At 37.2% G+C, this 21060-nt stretch overlaps 3 protein-coding genes across 7 annotated transcripts; 1 reads left to right on the top strand and 2 right to left on the bottom strand.

Annotated features, from left to right (window-relative positions):
• Positions 1-58: 58 nt before the first annotated feature.
• On the bottom strand, positions 59-9148 carry LOC141426544 (uncharacterized). 2 transcript variants are annotated; one of them, XM_074085541.1, is made up of 5 exons: positions 8631-9148; positions 8340-8455; positions 6917-7429; positions 2962-3220; positions 2666-2755 (listed from the first exon to the last, which is right to left on the bottom strand). In XM_074085541.1, exons 1-4 carry the CDS (start codon positions 8956-8958, stop codon positions 2981-2983), a joined length of 1197 nt encoding a protein of 398 aa, XP_073941642.1. In that variant the 5' UTR covers positions 8959-9148; the 3' UTR covers positions 2666-2755; positions 2962-2980. The 2 variants fall into 2 exon arrangements, with proteins under 2 accessions (XP_073941643.1, XP_073941642.1); XM_074085542.1 differs by lacking the exon at positions 2962-3220 and having other exon boundaries at positions 59-2755.
• Positions 7436-18546, top strand: LOC141426542 (suppressor APC domain-containing protein 2). Of its 4 annotated transcripts, none has more exons than XM_074085539.1 (4): positions 7436-7703; positions 13426-14351; positions 17159-17359; positions 17992-18546. In XM_074085539.1, the coding sequence occupies exons 2-4, from the start codon at positions 13428-13430 to the stop codon at positions 18103-18105; spliced, it is 1239 nt and encodes a 412-aa protein (XP_073941640.1). In that variant the 5' UTR covers positions 7436-7703; positions 13426-13427; the 3' UTR covers positions 18106-18546. The 4 variants fall into 4 exon arrangements, with proteins under 4 accessions (XP_073941640.1, XP_073941639.1, XP_073941638.1 ...); XM_074085538.1 differs by lacking the exon at positions 7436-7703 and adding an exon at positions 11010-11171; XM_074085537.1 differs by lacking the exon at positions 7436-7703 and adding an exon at positions 12526-13332.
• On the bottom strand, positions 18377-20494 carry mRpS18B (mitochondrial ribosomal protein S18B). The gene is made up of 2 exons (XM_074085543.1): positions 19982-20494; positions 18377-18699 (listed from the first exon to the last, which is right to left on the bottom strand). Exons 1-2 carry the CDS (start codon positions 20381-20383, stop codon positions 18544-18546), a joined length of 558 nt encoding a protein of 185 aa, XP_073941644.1. The 5' UTR covers positions 20384-20494; the 3' UTR covers positions 18377-18543.
• Between the last annotated feature and the right edge of the window lie 566 nt (positions 20495-21060).

Genomic DNA, 21060 nt, shown 5'->3' with positions numbered 1-21060 from the left:
GTTATTTCAAAATACACAAAATAAATGTAAAAGTAAAAATGAGAAGATAGATAAAAAAATGTTTTTTTTTATGATATTATATATTTCTTTAAAAGTTACGTAAAATAGGTGTATAAGGAATTGTACAGCTTATATTTCACAATGTTATGTATTTTTAAAAATTTGGACGGAATGATTTACATACTTAATTGTGAGCAAGTGTTTGATCAATATAATTTTCACTTTATGAGCTAACATTTAAATACTTATTATTGTTTAAATTTATTAAAAGTAATTGATACCTGATATGCAGAATCCCTTATTTATAAAGTAGGGATTTATGTTATATTATTCATTATAATAATATGAAACAATAATAACATCTAACTAAAACACTTACATACTGTTATTAGTAAAGGTAACTTATGCTATATATAACAATAAACCCGCTAACAATATTGGCCGTTTCCTGATTCTTATTTTAAGTAAGTACTTTGTATAAATATCAAACAATCCAGTTTGAAATATATTAAATTTATCTTAGCTAGAGTTTTAAAACAACAATTAGAGCTTTGGCTAACTTTTTGAAAAAATAAACAATCTGACTGACTAGCTGCTCAGTTGTGATCATAGTTCACCAAATACTTAAAGAAAAAGAAGCCTTCGAATTGAAGGCTGAGATTATTTAATTAGTCTTTGAAATTGATAAATGTGATAAAAGTTAACCATATATTCAACCAAAACATTCCTATCACTACTGATATGAACCATCCTAATAAAGGTAAGGCAACATGGAGAAAGTTTGTGTAAATCATTATATAATATAATAGTCATACGAAGGAAGAAATAGTCATACGATTATCCTGCCTATGTTTAAAGTAGAAAAAGGTTTCCCTTGGTATACCAAGTGCCATCCACGAAGACGCGTGATTCTGTCAAAATTAGACATTAATGACATTGTAATCGTGAATGACTCTACCTATATTAGAATTCGCATAAACATAACATTTTTTTAAATAATACAAATATAAAATAGTAAAACACATTTTAAAAAAAAGCAGATAAGAAGGAAGAATTTTAACCACAGCTTGGTTAAAAAATATGTTAGCCTAGCACAGCATGTCAGCATGAGACAGGATTCACATATTTAGTTTGTAAAATAGGAATCTACATAAGTATACAATACACATCAAAAGATTCGAGGGTCAATTGCGTAGGAAAGCTTTTAAATTCCTAGATGTTTCTGAGCAGTGACTTCGGGTGGGGCCTTGAAGCGTTTCAACCGCCGATTCCCGTGTGTAACGAAAATGTACTAATGGTCCCGTCAACTAAAAATTCCAATGTCCACACCAGCTATGGACATTATCCTAAAATGTATTAATGGTCCCGTCAACTAAAAATTGCAATGTCCACACCAGCTTTGGACATTATCCTAAAATGTACTAATGGTCCCGTCAACTAAAAATTCCAATGTCCACACCAGCTATGGACATTATCCTAAAATTTTCGTAATACACGGTATACGGCGGTTGAAACGCTTCAGAGTCCCACTCAATTATAACAATAACCCTGCAAATTTGGCAGCCTGATCCTGTTACTTCACGGTGAACATATGTTACATAAATAATCCTCACAAATTATGGCCACATTTCATATACTTGTTTTTAATTGTAATATTTACAAAAATAAAAATATGATTCAATCAATTTTTTTATAGGTACAGACATAAAAGTTTTCGTTAAAATTGATATTCACATATTAATGAATTAGATCCGATTGGAAAACAATAGTGTTTACAATTCGAATACATAATTATAAACATATAATGTGATGTATTGCGTAAACGTTTGTGCAATGCGATTGAAGCTTGTGGCTCGTGAAACGAATTTCCCAAGACATTAAATTTTTAAATTATAAATTGTAATTCTTTTTTTATTGATTTAAAATAGATCCTACTAACGGAGTTAAATGAGTGGAGACGGATTCCTTGATAAAATATATACATTAAAAAAATCAAACCTAAATCTAGGATCTAAAGATATTGGAGAGTGTTTTACTGTAATGTAACACAGTTGTGCCATAATAGACAAGTGCACCTTCAAAATTAAACCGAAATAATTCGAAATTTTCTCATTTTAAAATTCAACCGTATTGTGTTTTATTTAAAGTTTATTTTGGAAATGTGAATATTTAGAATTGTTTCAGTTTAATTTTAAAGGTGCGAAGTATCTGAACAAAATTTTAGCGTAGATTTTGAATAATAAGAATATTCTAATTAGCTGCTTGTCAAAAAAGTACCAAACATTTAAACAAGAACTGCAAATACTTCTGGTAAAAGATACAAATTATGATGAGTTAAGTGGGTAGGTACTTATTAACTAATAATGTATTAAATCCAGTCTGCTAACCCTTTTAATCTAAAACTCTACAAAAATCCATAGTAGTTCATTATGTTTCTTAAATCTTAAAATTGTTAATCACATCTTATAATTTATAATAAGTACATGATATGTTACAACACGTTTGGACGGATTTAATGATACTTACAACATTACTCATTTTAATATAATTGATGATTGATATTGTTAAATGAGAGATATTTACCGAAACCTCCAGGTATTGGCTTGACTTTGAGATGCTCCTCTATGAACTGGCACGGGCAGTTGTATTTTTCTCCGTGGCGGCCGGGCACCGTGCTGCTGAGAGTTAGTTTTTTTTTCAAGATTCGTGCTCCCCATCGCCCGACGTACCGCAGATATAGAAGCAGAGCTCTTTCCTGCAAGAGATTAAAACAATTTTACAATACATAAAATGTTAGCGCCAGACACCTGCAGTCTACCTAAGCCGGTATAATTGGCTTATTCATAGTTTTACCCTTATAAACCTGCCTTCAGGCCAAGGTAGACTGCGTGAGTCTGGACCTAACTTATGAAACACGAACAGTACGAACACTAACAAGCAATAGGTCAAAATGAGACTTGCCAAACGTGAACCTGTTTGGTCAGTCGAGCCCGCGGCGCCTAAGCCAGTGGTTGCAGGCTGGGCAACAGGCGCGCGTGTCTTTGGGCTCTTTGTTCCGCAATATCTCCTCGACATATTGACAGGGACAGAGCGCTTGGACCAAATGGCGCGGCGCCGCGGGGTTGCCGCCCTCCTCGTCTAGAGTCCAGTCGAGTCGGCGCCGCAGGAAGTCTTTTCCCCACCGCTGCAGGTAGCGGAGATACACTTGCGCTGCCATACCCTGCACATTCATATGCCTTACTTACCCGCCACAGACTAAATACAACAAAAAGTTATAATATAAAGTGCGATCACCATTAGTTAATTCAATAAATAGTTTATGACATTATCATTTTGTACTACTCGTGTGTATGTTAGATTAGAAGGTGCAAACAACACACGCATAAGTAATTTTCGATTGCATTAGATCTTAGCCTCAATTAATTTTTCATCACACTTGCTCGTAAACAGTGTTGAAACATGCAGTTGCAGGCTACCTTGGTTGCAACCCCCCAAATAAAACCCTCGACCTTAATGTGTTTGTCATGAAACCCGTGGTCGGAAAATGAGTTATTGCTCGTACTCATTTTCTTGTCATGAAGCTCAAGGTCGGTAAATGAGTGTGATCAGTATCAGGCTGTCGCTGCCAAGAGCGTAGTCAACGGTATCGGCAATTTTTGAAAAATTATAGTTGCTCTTTTACAAATATACAATTTTACTCGCAAATGTGATGAAAAACATTGTATGTCGCACGGGCGGTACTAGAATTACGAACATCGACTCATTAAAGCCCTGTCTTCGACTTCGGGCTTCTAATAGACTTTCGTTCGTAATTCCTTGTTTACCGCCCTTAAGACACAATGTACTATTAGCTCGGAGTTCATAGTGTTCGTTGTGTAGGTCTGTATAAAGTAGGTATCTCGATGGCAAAAGAGTGCAGGGCGACGGTGGATAACTGGTACGGTTCAGCAAGTGGTCGGATTTGTTAGCCAATACCGCACAAAAACAAAAGACTTCATCAAGTCCTCTTATCCACTACTACCAACAAGACAGGTCAAAATGGTTTGCGAAAGTTGACAACTAGTATACCGCTATTTCTACATGCCACCAACTAAAATACATATAAGCTGAAGTTATTTATTAGGATCAACATACAGCTACATTTTTTATTAATAAATATACCTACTAAACCCAGCCTTGAACAGAAATTTAGTAAAACTTATAAGCTGCGTTTTCACCGTGATAAACACATTCCTCGCACATCTCTAGTGGAAACGCAGCCGATTAATTTGGAAATTTAAACATGCGTATGTAGATAGGTAGTGTGAGCGCAATTATAATGTAATGACAGAAATAAATGCACTAATTAAATATATTAGGTGCCTCTAGTAAAACATTGCTGTACAAGTCAAAATTTTTACAAGAATTAATAAATCATGAGAAAATTTGAATGACTACAAGCTTGAAAATTGTGGTGTAGAAACAAAATTGAGTGGCAAAGAATAATTTATTATAGCAGTTGCTAGTAAAGGTTGAACACGCCAAAACTTGAGCATAGAAAAAAGGCTATTTGTACGCAAAAAATGGAGATATGTACAAATTTTGTAAATTTTTTTTATTCACAAAGAACTAATCTATAATATGACGGCAGTTTTTACTTCTTTTTTTTTTCGTTGCCAAAATGTCGAGCAAACAACATCAACAGCGCAAACGTATCTTGCACGAACATGTAGAAAGTCCAATGCATAGCTACATGCCCTTAGTGTAAGTCTTCGGTTACAAAATACGTCTCGATCGCGTTCGCGTTAAAACCTCAATTTATATGGAAATACGAACAGCGCCTCTAGCGGAACGTTTGCGATGTTCGTGTTTCCATACAAATTTAGATTTTAACGTGAACGCGATCGTGACGTATTTTGTAATCGAAAACTTACACTAGGAGCACAGAGATATCGCTCAAAGACTGAAATGTCCACAATCTATGGTTTGTCGCGTATTAAAAACGTTCCATGAACGCTTGACAATAGATAGAAAGCCAGGAAGTGATGGTTTGCAAGGAGTCAAGAATAAAAAAAGGAAGTGTTGTAAAGATTTTTGCCTCAATCATAAGATATCATTTTGTGATGTTGCTAAAAAGTGAAAATATCTCAGTCCTATGTTCAAAAAATGAAACGTAGGGCAGGACTAAGAAGATATAAAGCCCAGGCAGCACCAGATCGAGACTCAAAATAGAACTTATCGGCAAAGTAAGGGTCGCGAAAACTATATTAAAATTTCCTTACGAAATTTGAATGCGTTGTGTGTGATGGACGACGAGACATACATAAAAGCGGACTTTAAACAAATTCCTGGGCAAGAGTTTTATACCAGTAAAAGTCGAACAGAAGCTCCTGAAGATTGTAAATTAAAAAACGATCTAAATTCCCAAAAATAAACCTTCTTCTGCAGGGAATATGCAGCTTTGAAAAAAAAGAGTCGCTTGTTTATCAGCACATGGACAATAAACGTCGATATTTATCAAAAGTATTTACAGAAGCGTTTGCTGCCTTGTATAAGAAAACACGACTCCACCCCTGTTTTGGTCAAGTTTAGCCAGTTGCCATTACGCAAAATCAGTAATGGATTGGTACAACTCAAACGGAATTGTGGTGGTACAGTCACCAGCATTAATATCTACCACAGCGGAGCGTGCAAAAATATCTGGCACGTCCTTCCGGCCCTAGATATAGAGTCGTATCAGATATTTATGCACGCTTGTTGTGTCAGATATTGGTGCTGGTGACTGTACCCAAAGTATGTAACCTGCCAAAGTGTTTAATCTTTATCGAAAATTGGAGTTCAAAGAAGTGGTGCTGTGTCACTTTACTGCCAACAATATTCCTATTAGCGTATATACACACATAAGACGACAGTACGTATTTATATTAACCTTGATATTTATTATCACTAATCAAATATTTCGTCATAACAGCATAGTTGAGCATGGAAATAGTACACATTGGTTATATTTATATTTCTTCATGCATCACGTTAGAACTCATACCTGTATTTATTAGTCATTTGCATTCTAACCTGATATGGTTGATCCATTCAAGGCATTCATGCAAAATTGGATACCTACAGAAAGTAACCTACCTTGCAGACTATTTATGTTGATTCATTTTGATGACAAACACATTGTAAGTATGAGTAATGAAAAGTTATACACAATAATTAGTGTTCCAGAAAAGGTTTCAGTCATCAGAATGCAATCATATTTTAAATCTAGGCGCTAAGACGGCAAGAGCGAAAGCCATAAAAAAAATTCTAGGCGCAAAAATGATAATATATATATATATATATATATTGTAATACAGTCAGCAGCAAAAGTGAATGAGCGGTTTCGATGCTACACTCGATTTTACTGCTGAGGTAATAAGAGTGTTTAGATCATTTTGAGCACCACAACTGCTCATCAACTTCTGCTGAAGCGTACAAATATCATAGGTGGTCAATACTTTTGGTCAAGGCTGTATATAGACAACAACGTAAGTTCTCTTTTTTTGAGAGAAAACTTTTTGAAGGTGGTTCAAAATCAAGCAGGAAGACATGCTATTAGTAGAAGATTTCTACAAAAAAGAATTAGAAGTAGTAAATTGGAGTATGTCATGAATAAAGTTTAATTATTATAAATAACAAGATGACATTAATATTCATGCTGTTTTTGGACAAGTTAAGTCTGTAATGTTGTGTTAAACCAAACACACTCCAACCTTAATATCCCTGAAGATCACAGCCATTCTAAGTACAAATCAGCATGAGAATGTCAAGGATATGGCATACATAAACTTGACTGAACATCTCATTCATATGAGAACCATTTTTAGTCACCACTATTGCTGCAAATAGGTACTCATAAGTCTCTGAGACTCATCAAATTAGATGAATGCTATCATACCTGTTTCCGAGATAATCTGGTAGACTGACTTCCTTGAATCACTATATCATTGGCTGTTACATCCAACCTTTTTTCCCAACCTTCAGATACACTTTTGCCTTCTTCACTCTCAATAAACTGCTGAATATGTGCCACACACGGCCCAGAGTCAAAATAAATAAAGCAAAGATTAACTTTATGACAGGATATCTTTCCTCTATCATCCAAGGCCAGTACAAGTTTGTGTTTGTTTAGCAACTTATTGACACTTGCCAGGCACTGCTCTAGTCCTCTTGAAAGGGCTAATTTTATCCACATACAAAGGAATATAGCACCTGCATTGAGTATTAACCACAATACACCAAGAGTAAATAATAGAAGACCTGTCATGCCTGAAAATAATAGAGCCAGGAGCACAAGAAACGCAAGGGTAATCCAACAGACAAGGACACGCTTGTAGCAGATGTTATAGAGAGTGAAGCGGGCATCGTTTACAAGTAACTCCATGGCATGGACATATTCTTCAACGGTCAACTGGAATTAGAAATAAAATGTTCATTAATTTACTTATTAAGTTATACTTAAATTATTGGGCTAATATCCATACTAATATTATAAATGTGAAAGTGTGTTTGTCAGTCTTTCACGTCGAAACGGAGCAATGGATCAATGTGATTTTTGGCATAGTGATAGTTTATGGGCCAAAGAGTGACATAGACTACTTTTTATCCTGGAAAAATGCACAGTTCCCGAGGAAACAGCGCGCGCTAACCGAATTCCACGTGGACGAAGCCACAGGCAAAAACTAGTAAGTTTATAATTATAAGTATTATGGTTGTAAACTTGGCAAAAATGGTTTTAATTAGATATGAAGGATAGTGGTTTGGCCGGATACCAGATACCGGATATTCGGCGGGGCCGTTAGCCGGATATCCGGCCGCCGGATATTTAGCCTAGTTTTACATACAATTAAATTAAGCTAATTTGAACATGCGCATGACACTCCGTGCAGGTTGCAATTGCAACTTGTAGAGTATAATTATTTAACTTAGGGGCTGTTTCACCACCCATTGATTAATTTTAACTGACGGATAAATATGATGTTGTTTCTGTTTGTTTTGTTTGAAGAGACACGAGACTGTATCACATTTATCCATCAATTAAAATTAATAAATGGGTGGTGAAACAGCCCCTTAGAATAATAAGCTGATGTCGATAATTGATAAATTCATAAATAAATACCAGTTTTTAATCATAACTATAAATTTTTTACCATCCGGTATCCGGCCCGATAGTACGCAACTATCCGGTATTTGGCCGAATAGTAAAATAGTGGCCAGATACCAGATACTGGCCAGATATCCGTTGCATCTCTAGTTTATTTTTTTTTCATTACAGCAACAAATCGTCAATAGTTTAATAATTAAACAATATAATTACATACAGTCAGTCCTTGGGCCATTAATTCTTCAGGCACTAGTTCAGGTCTAAAGCGTGCTGCTGTCATCCATGGCCACTTTGTATTCATTGGAAGAATTGTTACTATGATGTCCCCATTTGCTAAAATATAAAGAATAATCTAATTATTCAATCGATTTTTTTTTACATGCAGCTGCAGAAGGTAGAATGAAACTTAAAATTGAAATTAACTGACAAATAATTAAAAAAAAATGCAAGATTGATTACTTTCTCTTTATTATTAATTAATATGACGCATTTAATTGCTAATACTTACAAAATCCATTTCGAACATTAACAAATTCTATGTTTTTGCTCAACGTCGGCTGGGACGTGCCATCTATAGTTTTGTCAGCTCTCTCCAAATTTACATGTACTGATTCTGTCGTTAATACTGCTGGAAATGTTGTTGAAGATGAAGGTTCAGATATGCTAGCTACTACGGCGGTCACTTGCGGTGCTGGCGATATCTCCGACAGTGGCACCGTCGAAAGAGGAGAGTCTTCTTCAAATTTCACCCACTGTTGTCTAGGTGTGTCATTGTGTATGCTTGCATTTAACTCATTCGCAGATGACACTTTTTCATGCTCTTCTATATGGCTCATCTTAAATTTGTCTTATTTACTATGTATTCATATGATCGTTTTAAGTTTGTCTACCGCACAATCTGCACGCAACGCAAGTGTCGCAAGCAAGCTCACGCAACCAACACCATCACCACACCAACACAACACACAACCAAATGATATCATAGGTACTTATACTATACTCACAGACTACTAGAGATAGATACTATACTACCTTTAGATACTACTCTTTGACCAACCAAATGTCACATTCATTCTGATTCAATGTTGCCAATTAATATTTCATTACCACAGATTCGTAACAAACACAAACCGGTGCAGATATGCCACATTATTGTTTTTTAATAGATTGCTGCGATTGGCCCCATTGTGATTTAGTTTGACATCGTGATCAATACTCAATACCTACAATATTGACAATCGAGAAACCGGGGGGCTACTATGCAATTCACATCATACTACTGTTCCCTCCCTCACTCTCCTATCCTATCCTATCCATGAACGGGACGGCACGAAGTTCCAATTTCAAACTCCGTAGTCTACGACGCGGGTATATACGAACTTCGAATTTCAGAGGAGCCACTTGGTAGCTACCCTTTCTGCAGGGCTACTACGAAACTCGAAACTCAAAGTTCGTGTCGTGCGACTTTCGACCAAACGATTTTACGATACGAAATTTCTTACGATTCAGTATTAAAAGATCAGTTTAATTTTGCCAACACAACACTCACGTCACTCGACAGGTGCTCGACAGCCACGCCACAGACCCAAAAATCAAAATATGGCATGAAAGCCGCAAAAGATTGTTCAACCGCGTTACAAATCACAGTAACGTAAATCGGAACGTTCGGTCGAGTATTTCTTTCTCAGTCGCACTTAGGAGTTCGAGTGAGAGAATAGAGTGAGATACACTGCGGTATCGAGAACGTTCCATTCGTTTCAATCAATTTTCAGTAATATTTTAGTTTCCTATATCACACAAACATGGTATGGAAAAATCCCTAAATAAACCCCTAAAAAATCCCATGCTCCTTATTTTCCCCCTAAATTTAGGAGTAAAAGCCCTAATTTGGCATCCCTAGCCATTGGCCTGCAAAGTTGTATGAAATCTCTTTACAGGCCGCTAGTTAGTGACCGCACTAGTGGGCAGGCGAGCCGCGATACTTCCCGCCCTATTATTTGTAACACAACGTCAATATTTCATGTCGTGTTTGAGAAAAATAACTTACCAAGTAGAAGTAGTAAGTTAATAATACCTTAAGATGTTTAATTGTGAACTAAATTTGTAATAAAATGTTAATTTAATGATTTAAACTTTTTAAGTATTTATTTTATACTTTTGATAGCAATAACGGTCGAGATCATTGGGTTTTTTGTTAGGAACACGTTAGGAAACACTATGTTAAATACGAGTTTTGGGCATCGAAAAAGAAATCGCCGTGTTTGGGTTCCTAGATGGTAACCCTACTTATATGTATATCTGGTGACAAAACAATAATTTGGTAGTGACATACTGGTGTTACGGCCAGGATCATCTCCGCAGAACGGAACTCCTCATCGGATAATGGCATCGACTTGAAATTTGGCACGGAAATGCAGTTTGGATCACAATGCAAGTTCAGTCACCAAAAAATACAGTCAGCAGTAAAAGCTTGTATAAAAAAAAAAGTTCAGAGCAACAGTACATTAACAAAATGTATACGATAAGCTACGGGCGGCCTTATCGCTACAGAGCGAACAACAACCTTATTATTATTAATGTGAAAGTTTCTGAAGATGTTTGTTACTCAATCACGCAATAACGGCTGAACGGATTTACAGGAAACTTGTCGTAGGTAGTAGGTACAGATAGACAAATATCTGCATTGAGACACACTTGATATCCCGGTAATGCGTTCCCGTGGGATAATATTTTCAGTTTAAAATTGCATTGCATGGGCATAATATATACCATCACGGAGTTAAGTGAAGACGGCATTAAGCTACACAATATTTTAGACTATCGCGGTCATTACTAATTTTATGAATTAAATTCGGGTTTTGTTCCGCGTATGGAGGGCATTAAGCTATTTCTAATGCGGGCGAAGCCGCGAGTTTAGGCTAGTGTATAATAAGATAAAGTACGATGCATCTTAGATACAGTAAGTAGTCGTACATAACTGTAAATTCTGCAAACCTATCTAAACTTAATAGAACCTACTGTTTACTCTCGGACTGGACTTAAATCTTAGGTAAGTATCATATTATTTTCTTTTCTTTAAGCGCCTGCTCTAGTCTGCACTGCATATGTATATGGCTGCGCAAACTGTTAAAATAATGTTTTATTTAAAAAAAACCCTTTAATCATTGCATATTATATATAGCCATTTCATTGACACTCTTCTTATACCTAGGTCCCGGAAATGTAAATCGGCATTTTTGACTCCGAAGATACCATCTTATTTGCATAAAAGACTACGACTGCGGCACAATACAAGTAACAGGCAGTAGACCGACTCGGCCGTATTCTTGAAATTTATCGTATACCTACGGCTGCGCAGATCGCTATCGTATCGCGATCGTTGGCAGCTACAAAAAGTTAAACAGACGTGTGTAGATTTTTATTATATGTGCGTAGTAAGCCGCGGATGGACATATAGATAGACAGACAGACATGGCGAAACTATAAGGGTTCCCTTTTTGCCATTTTGGCTACGGAACCTTAAAAACCGCATTCAAATCGGTCCACCCGTGAGCTACGGTGACACAGACAGACACTGTTTAAGAGCTACGGTGCCACAGACAGACACACAGACACACATAGTGGTCAAACTTATAATACTCCTCTTTTTGTGTCGGGGGTAAAAACAGAGACAGCATCACATTTTTCCGTCAGTTAAAATTAATCAATGGGTGGTGAAACAGCCCCTAAGTCTATTTGTTTAGGTAGGTACAATCAAGGGCATAAATATCTATACAGCAATAGCGTCACATTTATGTATAAATCGACCTTATAGATTGATTATTATAGAACCTACATATATTTAGAATGTTTTAAACTAAATGCGTTTTTAAAAATGTGAATTAATATTACTTCAATTCATAAATTCGTTCGGATTTATATTTTGATAGATTTAATTTGTAAATAGCAATTTGCATATTTTTTAAAATGTTATTTTCTATAAATAGACACATCACTATAGTTTACATTTTGTTGAGTAGGTACCTAGACAAATTTTAATAGACTAATAATAAAGTACCTAATAGGTATTAATTTTACTTTTCAGCATCAGCAGGAAATTGAAATAACCTAATCATAAAAAAAAAACATTTTTAATACAAGCTTTTTTGCTGACTGTACTTTTTATTGACTATACTTGCATTGTCACCCAAACTACATTTGCATACCAAATTTCAAGTCGATGCTATTAACCGTTGAAGAGTTCCGTCCTGCGGAGACGACCCTGGCTGGATTACCAGGATGACATTACTAGATTATTGTATTGACACGCGATTTACACAAGTATTCCAAATTTCAAGTCAATCTGACTACTGTAAGTTAATCAAATTTGACTTGCAATATTTGACTACATGCAGCAGACAGACAGACAACGGGACAGGTGAAACTAAATAAAAGCTTGTAATCATAAAAAATGACAATGTTGGTTTTATCAGCGTTGAATTTAGACACCCGTAAACACTGCAATACACTACACACGTTCTCGTGCACTCACTCGACCAGCGCATTTATGGTGCCACTGCGTAGTTAGGTCGGGTTAGCGGCCGTGTAAGACGCTCCGCTGAGTGCGTACGTCGATTTTGGCCCTCTAGTATGAAGTTGAATTACTGCCTATATTACTTGTATTGTATTGTGACTGCGGCGTCCTGGGCCTTGCAAGCATGGTCGAACGCCACTTGCTGACGACCTGACCGACCCGTCCGACTGGGACGACTCGTATAGTATAGTACAGTACAGGCATCGCTTGTCTACCTGCCCCAAACCAGTGGCCTTCGTAGCGATGCCGTTTGACCGGTCCTCTCGCTCACACCTATGGGACAAAATCTCTCGCAAATTCACTCCCACTCACCAGCCGGTTTGTCCGTCTACCACACAGCCTCACACACTTACCGTTTAACGGTCGGATTTTGTTTTCATATTATCTACGGCCAAACATGCGCGGACACGGACCCATTTCGATCTCTGTCAATCTAGATAGAATTATGAGAAAATCTAAAGTGCAAAAATTCAAACTATTTTGAAATTCTGATCTTATGTGTAAATATATTAGTTACGGATGTGGGTGCTATTTTAAGTTTTATTAAAGTTATCAATAAGTGGCTGCGGTTAATAATTAAGTGTAAAAACTGTATTTGGATGGGATCTATTGTTGCGCGATGAGGCTCGAGAATAAGGTGATGTGATAACAAATGAAGATTTTCATAAGATCCCCAATATGACACAGGCAACTGCTAGGATGGAATCTCTACCAAAGCAATTTGTTTCAGCAATGCGAACGTTGTTTGATATTATGGACGACAAGCACGTCGGGTATGTAAAGCTGACGGACATCGAGAACCGCTGGCGAGATGACCGCACCAAAGGCCTACCTCGAGGAGTTATAGAAAGCCTCCAAAAGGTCGCCTCCCACGATGGTTTATTAACATTTGATCGTTTTTGTACTGGGCTTAAAATATGCCTATTGTGTAACCAAGTTGACAAAAATTGCGATAAAGGTAACAGATTGAACGATGATGTTGAGATAAGCTGCAATGTTCAAACAAACGTCAACAATCAGGGCCACCACCGGCCGCCGTCCGCGCCCCTGCTCGATGTTGATATACAAAGTCAGGATAAGAATTGGCATGCTATTAAAAATACGGAAAATACATCACAGCAAAGAACGATTAGTATGCCCCAGTTGTTAGCTCGTAAAGATGTTCCATTCCAAGAATTGCGCCATCATGGCTCGGTAGCGACAGTTAACAAACACGACAGAGTGTTTGGCCCGCCTAAACCTCCGAGATTGGAGAAAATTTCTGCAGATAGAAAAGAAGCCACTAGACCGAGTTACAAGACAGAAGAAGAACCAGGGTTTGGAAATGAAGACATAGTTGACGTAAAAATTGATTTTGAGGAAGTGGCTCGATCCGTGGAAGAACCAAGTAGAGGACTGGGCGATGGAAGGTCGGCCAATGAGACACAGGCTCAAATAGGCGTGCGTCGCACATCGCGGCGCCGCGAACCTCGCCGGCACACCCTGCACAACGGCGTAGACTACAATCTGCTCAAGCGAATGAAACAAATTGAACAAGAGAAGGATGTCCTGCTCCAAGGTTTAAACGCTGTTGAAGAAGCCAGAGAATGGTACTTAAAGCAGTTGAGTGAAGTTCAGGAAAAGATGCGACATGCGGGGCGGATGGGCGTGTACGTAGTAAGTATTTCAAAAAGAATTTTATCTTGAAAATAAACTAAATCAGCGACAGAATGCCCAGTTACGTATGGGTATATCATGAGATCGGATTAATATTCCGAAATTTTAACTAGAAACAAAAAAAAAACATTACATACACGTCCACGACGGAATTTTCGGGAGTATTGAGACTTTTAGTCTAAGCTCCCGATGCACGAAAACGAAACCCTACCTCACAAGGTAATACAGTGAGATACTACTTAGGAACACGGATTTCAGTTGGTTGCCATCGCATATCCTGGAAGAACTTCTTTTTTTTCGTCGTACCGCTATTTTGATCGAAAATTACATCATAAGGTGGCAGATCGAAACGTTTACTCATCGAAAGAGACACATTTGGACATAATAACAACCCGCATTGGTTGCACACCCAAACTTACCAGGGGGCAGGTTTCAAGGTCAGCCATGTTTTATGAGCCCCAAAAATGGGGTCAATTACCTCATCAGGTGGCACGATGAAACGGATGCAGATCTATTGCTCTAGACGTGCCGTTCACGAATATACAGAGTTGCCTGCCATCAGCTTGGCAGTTTTTCTGGTCAGCCACCTCGAACAATATATGTAATAACGAGAAATTCTTGTATTTATGCTATGATTCAGGGTATAATTTAATAAAAATTAGGATATTAAATTAAAGTCGACGTACTAACAGCCTGTATTGTGTCTTATGGTGTTGAAATAATAGGGTAAATGTACCAGTTTTGGTCATTTCTCATTGATATATCTTGAAATATAGCCTGAATGGCTTCGAGAAAAGTATGGTACGGCCGTGCTTTTTGTTTTGTTTTGTTTTGCTTGATTTGGCGGGGGCACTCAGATAATGAATCAACTTTACTTATTTTAAATATGAGAAACGTCATGCAGCTATCTTAGTTCATGGTCATATAGTTGGCGTTTTCATCGTCATTGTCATTATTTACTGTCAAATGTAGGGTAGCACACACACAACACTAACAAACAACATCGCTCTTCAAAGGTACGTTCACACTAACCGATGACGCAGCACGAGTATTTAACACCGTTTTCCAACTCTGAAGTACCGCCCAACCACTATCCCGGTTAAAATTCGGATGAAGACTAATAATCTCGATGGCTTCACGCACTTTCCGCGGAATGATTTTTTTTTTCTCTCGCAAGTACAGATACCCTATCAAATCTGATATAGTGCGTCGAATCTGAGTCCATTGACGATTGATTTAAGATGTGTTATCCGGGTCAATATATTTAATATAATTATATGCATCTTCTTCTAAATGTATATAAATATCAAAAAGTGTTAAACGTACTGTTCTAGTGCGAATAGATAACTTTCAATACTTACCATGAATTGAGATAGCTGCATGACGTTTCCCTTATTTGAAATATATAAAAATGAATCCCTATTTCCCTTGGTCACGGCATCACGCGTGAACGGCTGGACCGATTTCGCTTAATATTTTTTTTGTTGTTTTGTCAAGAGAAGGTTCTTATAAAAGATTTAGAAAATTAAAAAAAATATAGACCAGGGGCGAAGCCGCGGGCACCAGATAGTTTGAAATAAATTTAATTCATTATTTCATATTACATCTACAAAATAAATATTGTTATGCAGCACAAAAATGCCCGATAAACAACACGTTGAACGTAAAAGGCAACATCACTTTTTTCAATATTTCAAGATTGGTATCAATGAGAAATGACCAAAACTGGTACATTAACCCTATTATTTCAACACCATAAGACGCAATAGTATGTTAGTACGTCGACTTTAATTTAATATCCTATTTTTTATTAAATTATTCCTTGAATCATAGCATAAATACAAGATTTTCTCGTTATTACATATTTTGTTCGAGGTGGCTGACCAGAAAAACTACCAAGCTGATGGCAGGCAACTCTGTATATTCGTGAACGGCACGTCTAGGGCAATCGATCTGCATCCTTTTCATCGTGCCACCTGATGAGGTAATTGACCCCATTTTTGGGGCTCATAAAACATGGCTGACCTTGAAACCTGCCAGGGTTTGGGCTGGCAACCAATGCGGGTTGTTATTTCCAAATGTGTCTCTTTCGATGAGGAAACGTTTCGATATGCCACCTTATGATGTAATTTTCGATCAAAATATGCGATGGCTACAAACTAAAATCCAGTGTTCCTAAGTAGTATCTATCACTGTATTACATTTCTGATCTGCCACCTAGTGAGGTAGGGTTTGGTGCAACGGGAGCTTAGACTATTTCGTAAAATTCCTGAATTTCAATTCAACTATCGAATTACAAAGCTACGGACTTGTAAAAGTTCAAAATTTTTAAAAAAACTTCTTTGTTCATAAATAGGTACCTAATCTTATATCACGTCGAGATCGTATTGCTAACAAAAAAAGAAAAACATTATTAGAAAAGCACTGTGACACGAGAATTTTATATACCTATTAGAAGAAAGATAAATGCGAAAGTTAGTGTTGTGTGTATGTTTGTTACTCTTTCACGCTAAAACTATTTAAAAAAAATTGTTATGTAGATAGCTAAACGTCGGGAATAACACATAGGCCACGTTTTATCCCGATTTTCCCACGGGATCGAGATAAAATCTTGCTGCAATCTCAACCGCTGGGCTTAAGTCATAAAATTTGTCACAGTTTTTTTAAATGCAACGTCAATGAAGACCACGTTTTAATTTCTGGGAATTCCAATGGGAATTTAGTAAAATCCCGGAATTGCAATATGTAGGTATTATTATAATGGTTAACACGTGCGAAAACATTGGTAAAATGTGTGTTCCGACTAGGAACCATGGAGCGAGGCGCACCAGGAGCGTCTGGAACTTCTGCGTGCGCGCGTGCAGGAGTTGAACCGGCAGCTGGGCGCGCTGGCGACGGGCTGGCGCCGCGGCCCACTGTCGCTGCACATGAACCTGGCGCTGCCCGCTGCGCCGCCCGCGCCCGCGCACGCCACCGTGCTGCGCTCGCAGAACCGCATGCTGGCAGAGGTACCATCCCAACCGGAATTGTTGAGCCACTAGCCATTGCTTCTAATTCAGCCGTGTTAGAAATACTCTTATATTTTTTTATCAATAAAACAGAATAGCATTACATGGCCAAATTACGAACGGTAGCAAGTGGCTCAACAGTCCTTGTTCAAGACACTACGTGAGCGGCCGCCTAAGTATGAGCTCACAAATATGCATGTTATCTCTGGTAAATCACACCAAACTGACACACATATCAACATGACTGTCTGTGCTGTGTGTGTGTGTGTGTGTGTGTGTGTGCAGTTCCCAATCCACGCTGGGCCCACATGGTAACTACGGCCCCAAGCCCTTTCGATCTGAAAGGAAGCCTGTGCCCAGCAGTGGGACGTATATAGGCTAGGAAGATGACTTGCAGCAGTGCTGGAGCCCACCACCATATTTTTCTAATTTCTTTTGACTACCTTCCTATTATTTGAAATTTGAATTAGTACCTAATGAAATGTGGCCAAATGTGTCAACTTAAATAATATGTAAGATATAAAATAAATAGGTATTTCTAAGTACTAAAATTCGAAATATTCCGGGATACCCTAGAATTGGTTATAAATATTGGTACTGTTGGTATAACATAATTTTCATATTTATTTCAGGAAGTTAACCGGAAGAATGACCGAATAGCAGTCCTAGAACGGGAAAAGTCAGCACTGATTAGAGAGGTCTTAGGCCAGAGGAATAGAAACAAAATAATGGATAATTTTGCTTGAGAATGTTAATAATATAGGACACTGTTTTCTTGCTGACCTAAGTTGATTGAAATAATAGCATAATAATTAATGTTTATCAATATAGGGGCCATAATAACAATAATAAGTTGAAAATTAAAGATTTTAATTTAGTAAAATTATTATGAATGGAGATCATAGACTGGGCGCAGAAATATGGGAAGGAAACCCATGAGATATAGCACATCATGGAGGTAATTTGAAGAGGCAAATACTCAGCAAATGGTGCAATGGTTGAAGCAGAAAGAAGAGAAGACTATGATCGTATATTTTCCTTTCTTGTGATACTAATCTTTGCCATGCAACTAACAATAGTGCCATACTTAAAAAAAAAAGATCTTTTCTCTCTATACTAAACTGTAATATCTGTAATAAATGAAGCTTTGTAATATAATATAAACTGTGTTATATATATATTATTCACTGAGTGTTTTCTTTTTTATAATATAAAGAATAGTCATATTCCCTGAATGGCACATCATATGTAAGGTTCCCCTGGTCCCAGGCTCTCTCGATAGCAACAAGAAGTTCCTTGTGTTTCTTTTGGCACAATCCAGTTTTAAATGCATCCAATACCTGAAAGCAGTCAGTAATAATATTAATTATTGTAAGAAGTAGAACAAAAAATATTTATGTGAACTAAAAGAATGATCTGCTACGTTTATGCAAGAACAACACATCTAAACATCCTAACAACATCTAACATCTGGTAGCGTGGTGTAGGGTTGTGTTGCTCTGAAGATGAGCTCTGGTTGTGTTCGAAACTCATCACTGTGTAGTGTGATGGTGGTGATTGATGTGTTTGTGTGATTTGTGTGTGTTCTTACAGTGTGGAGGTGGAGGAACTGCATTAACACACATATCTTGCATAAACATAGCTATCATAGGTCACGGGTGAGCAAAGAAATTCTTTTAGATTATTTGATATGGACCTCTGCAAAGTAACGTCTGATTCAATAAATTATAATTATGTGATGTAAATAAAAAGCTGTACATGAGGTTGATCAAGACAATGAAGGGTTGATCTAACGATTCATCTCTTTTTTACTATGATATGTATTTCCTTATTCTCCAAATGAATGCAATCAAAAATAAAAAAAAAAAAACAAAAATTAAAAAGTACCTGAGGCAAGATATTGCTGGGTGATCTTAAATGACTCGTCTAAGGTTTTATTTAAGTCAAACAACAAGTAAGTGCACTTTAAGATAATGTTTTTACCCAACTGCAAGGAGAGGTATTGTTAGACTATAAGCTAAGCTTACTTTGGGACTAGGTCAATTGGTGTGAATTGTCCCGTGATATTTATTTTATTGCAATTTAATATGCAATCACTTCCAGACTTACAGATCAAGCAGCTTATACAATCACAATATTTGCGTTGAACTAAACCAGTGGTAGGCAAACTTTCTTCATGGGGGGCCAGAAATTTACAGATATTTTAGAGGAGGGGCAAGATTACGATTTACACTGTTCCATTTTAAACTTTTTTTGAACTAAAAGTATTTCTTAGCTCACCCGTGACCTTCGTTTTCCCATTTTTTTAAGGTGAGCAAAGAAATTCTTTTAGTTCATTGATATGGACCTCTGCAAAGTAACGCCTGATGAAAAAAAAATTTTTCTTTGCCTAATGAAATTATATAATGATTGCCTACCCATAGGTAGGTACTATTAACTTCGAAGGTACTTCTGCGGACCAGATTAAATCCCTTCGCGAGCCGGAGATAGCCCACGGGCCGTACTTTGCCCATCACTGAACTAAACTGTTAATTATTACTTATTTGTGAATGGAAGTGTAAGACATGACCAAATTATCACTGTATAGTAAAATATTAATCATTAGAATTTGAAAATGTATACCTGGCCAGTGTGCTCTGAAATAAACTGCTCAAGTAATTTTGTGTTCCTGTGATCAAGGACCAAATATTCATCTCTACATATAGGGCATGGATTGCCTGTGGAAATAATGCCATTCCGCACACAAGTTTTTCTTGTCTTTCGAGGAGCTAAGCCTCCTTTATGGTTTCGTCTATAGAGGGCCCAGACTGGTTTATCGCCATAGCTTTGTTCGTAGGCTTTGCTTTGCATATATTTTATGCTTGTCTCCGTAGGAATGATTTTGGTTCTGTCTTTCAAAGGGTCTATCTGTTTTTGTTCCTCACCAACATTGTCTGCCGGCTCGCAATAAAAACGAACACTGGTTATAGCTTCAGCTAAAAATTTTCTTCTTATACATGAGTTTAAGTTACTTAATAATGCCATACTAAGAGATATTAAAGTAAACCAATATAAATCTCGAGATATCTAAGCTGAGAGAAAAACGATGCACGGCAAAGAAAGCGGCAAAGCGACAACCACAGAGTACTACTACTTTATATTATACCACAGAATATATAATAGTACTGACATAATTATACATAAACTGGGCAACTGGGTGAAGCTATTTACCGCCCGGATAATACCGACATGGAAGTACCGTACCGAATTTTCATGACCTCGCCCATACAAACTCGCACAAACTCGTGTCAAACGGAAATGAGTTTCCATGGGCGAGTTTCGAGTTTCGTAGTAGCCCTGCTGTATAAATTCAAACATAATTTCATCGCCAAAAAATAAAAGTTCATTCAGAAAAGTTTTAAATGGATGCAACAAACAAGTTTACCACTGATTCTAATAATTATTTAGATTTATTAAGCGTTAGAACTTTTGATATTTAGAAAAATGAAATCTAGCAAAGTAGGTAGGGCATATAATAGTAGATTTTTTTTCTTTGGATTGTTTGACGGCTCAGCAGCAGGGCTACTATGAAACTCGAAACTCGAAGTTCGTGTCGTACCTCCCTCTCGCTCTCGTATTAAATAGTATTAGTGTCAGAGGGACCGCACGAAACGAACTTCGAGTTTCGGGTTTCGTAGTAGCCCTGCTGGGCGCCACTACGA

Source organism: Choristoneura fumiferana, chromosome 3 (assembly GCF_025370935.1).
Source record: "Choristoneura fumiferana chromosome 3, NRCan_CFum_1, whole genome shotgun sequence".
NCBI lineage: Eukaryota > Metazoa > Arthropoda > Insecta > Lepidoptera > Tortricidae > Choristoneura > Choristoneura fumiferana.
Note: the sequence above shows the minus strand (reverse complement) of the source record. Positions and strands in the feature narration are given on the sequence as shown.

Bases quoted from the DNA above. Each gene is read 5' to 3' on its own strand.
- mRpS18B (XM_074085543.1), bottom strand. From the start codon at position 20,383: ATGGCATTATTAAGTAACTTAAACTCATGTATAAGAAGAAAATTTTTA. The intron at 18,700-19,981 runs GTATACATTTTC...GACTGCTTTCAG, and splicing joins TTTCAGAGCACACTGGCCAG to GTATTGGATGCATTTAAAAC.
- LOC141426542 (XM_074085536.1), top strand. From the start codon at position 13,374: ATGACACAGGCAACTGCTAGGATGGAATCTCTACCAAAGCAATTTGTT. The intron at 14,352-17,158 runs GTAAGTATTTCA...TGTTCCGACTAG, and splicing joins GGCGGATGGGCGTGTACGTA to GAACCATGGAGCGAGGCGCA. The intron at 17,360-17,991 runs GTACCATCCCAA...TATTTATTTCAG, and splicing joins AGAACCGCATGCTGGCAGAG to GAAGTTAACCGGAAGAATGA.
- LOC141426544 (XM_074085541.1), bottom strand. From the start codon at position 8,958: ATGAGCCATATAGAAGAGCATGAAAAAGTGTCATCTGCGAATGAGTTA. The intron at 8,456-8,630 runs GTAAGTATTAGC...TTTATATTTTAG, and splicing joins TAATGTTCGAAATGGATTTT to CAAATGGGGACATCATAGTA. The intron at 3,221-6,916 runs GTATGATAGCAT...ATGAATGTGCAG, and splicing joins CCAGATTATCTCGGAAACAG to GGTATGGCAGCGCAAGTGTA.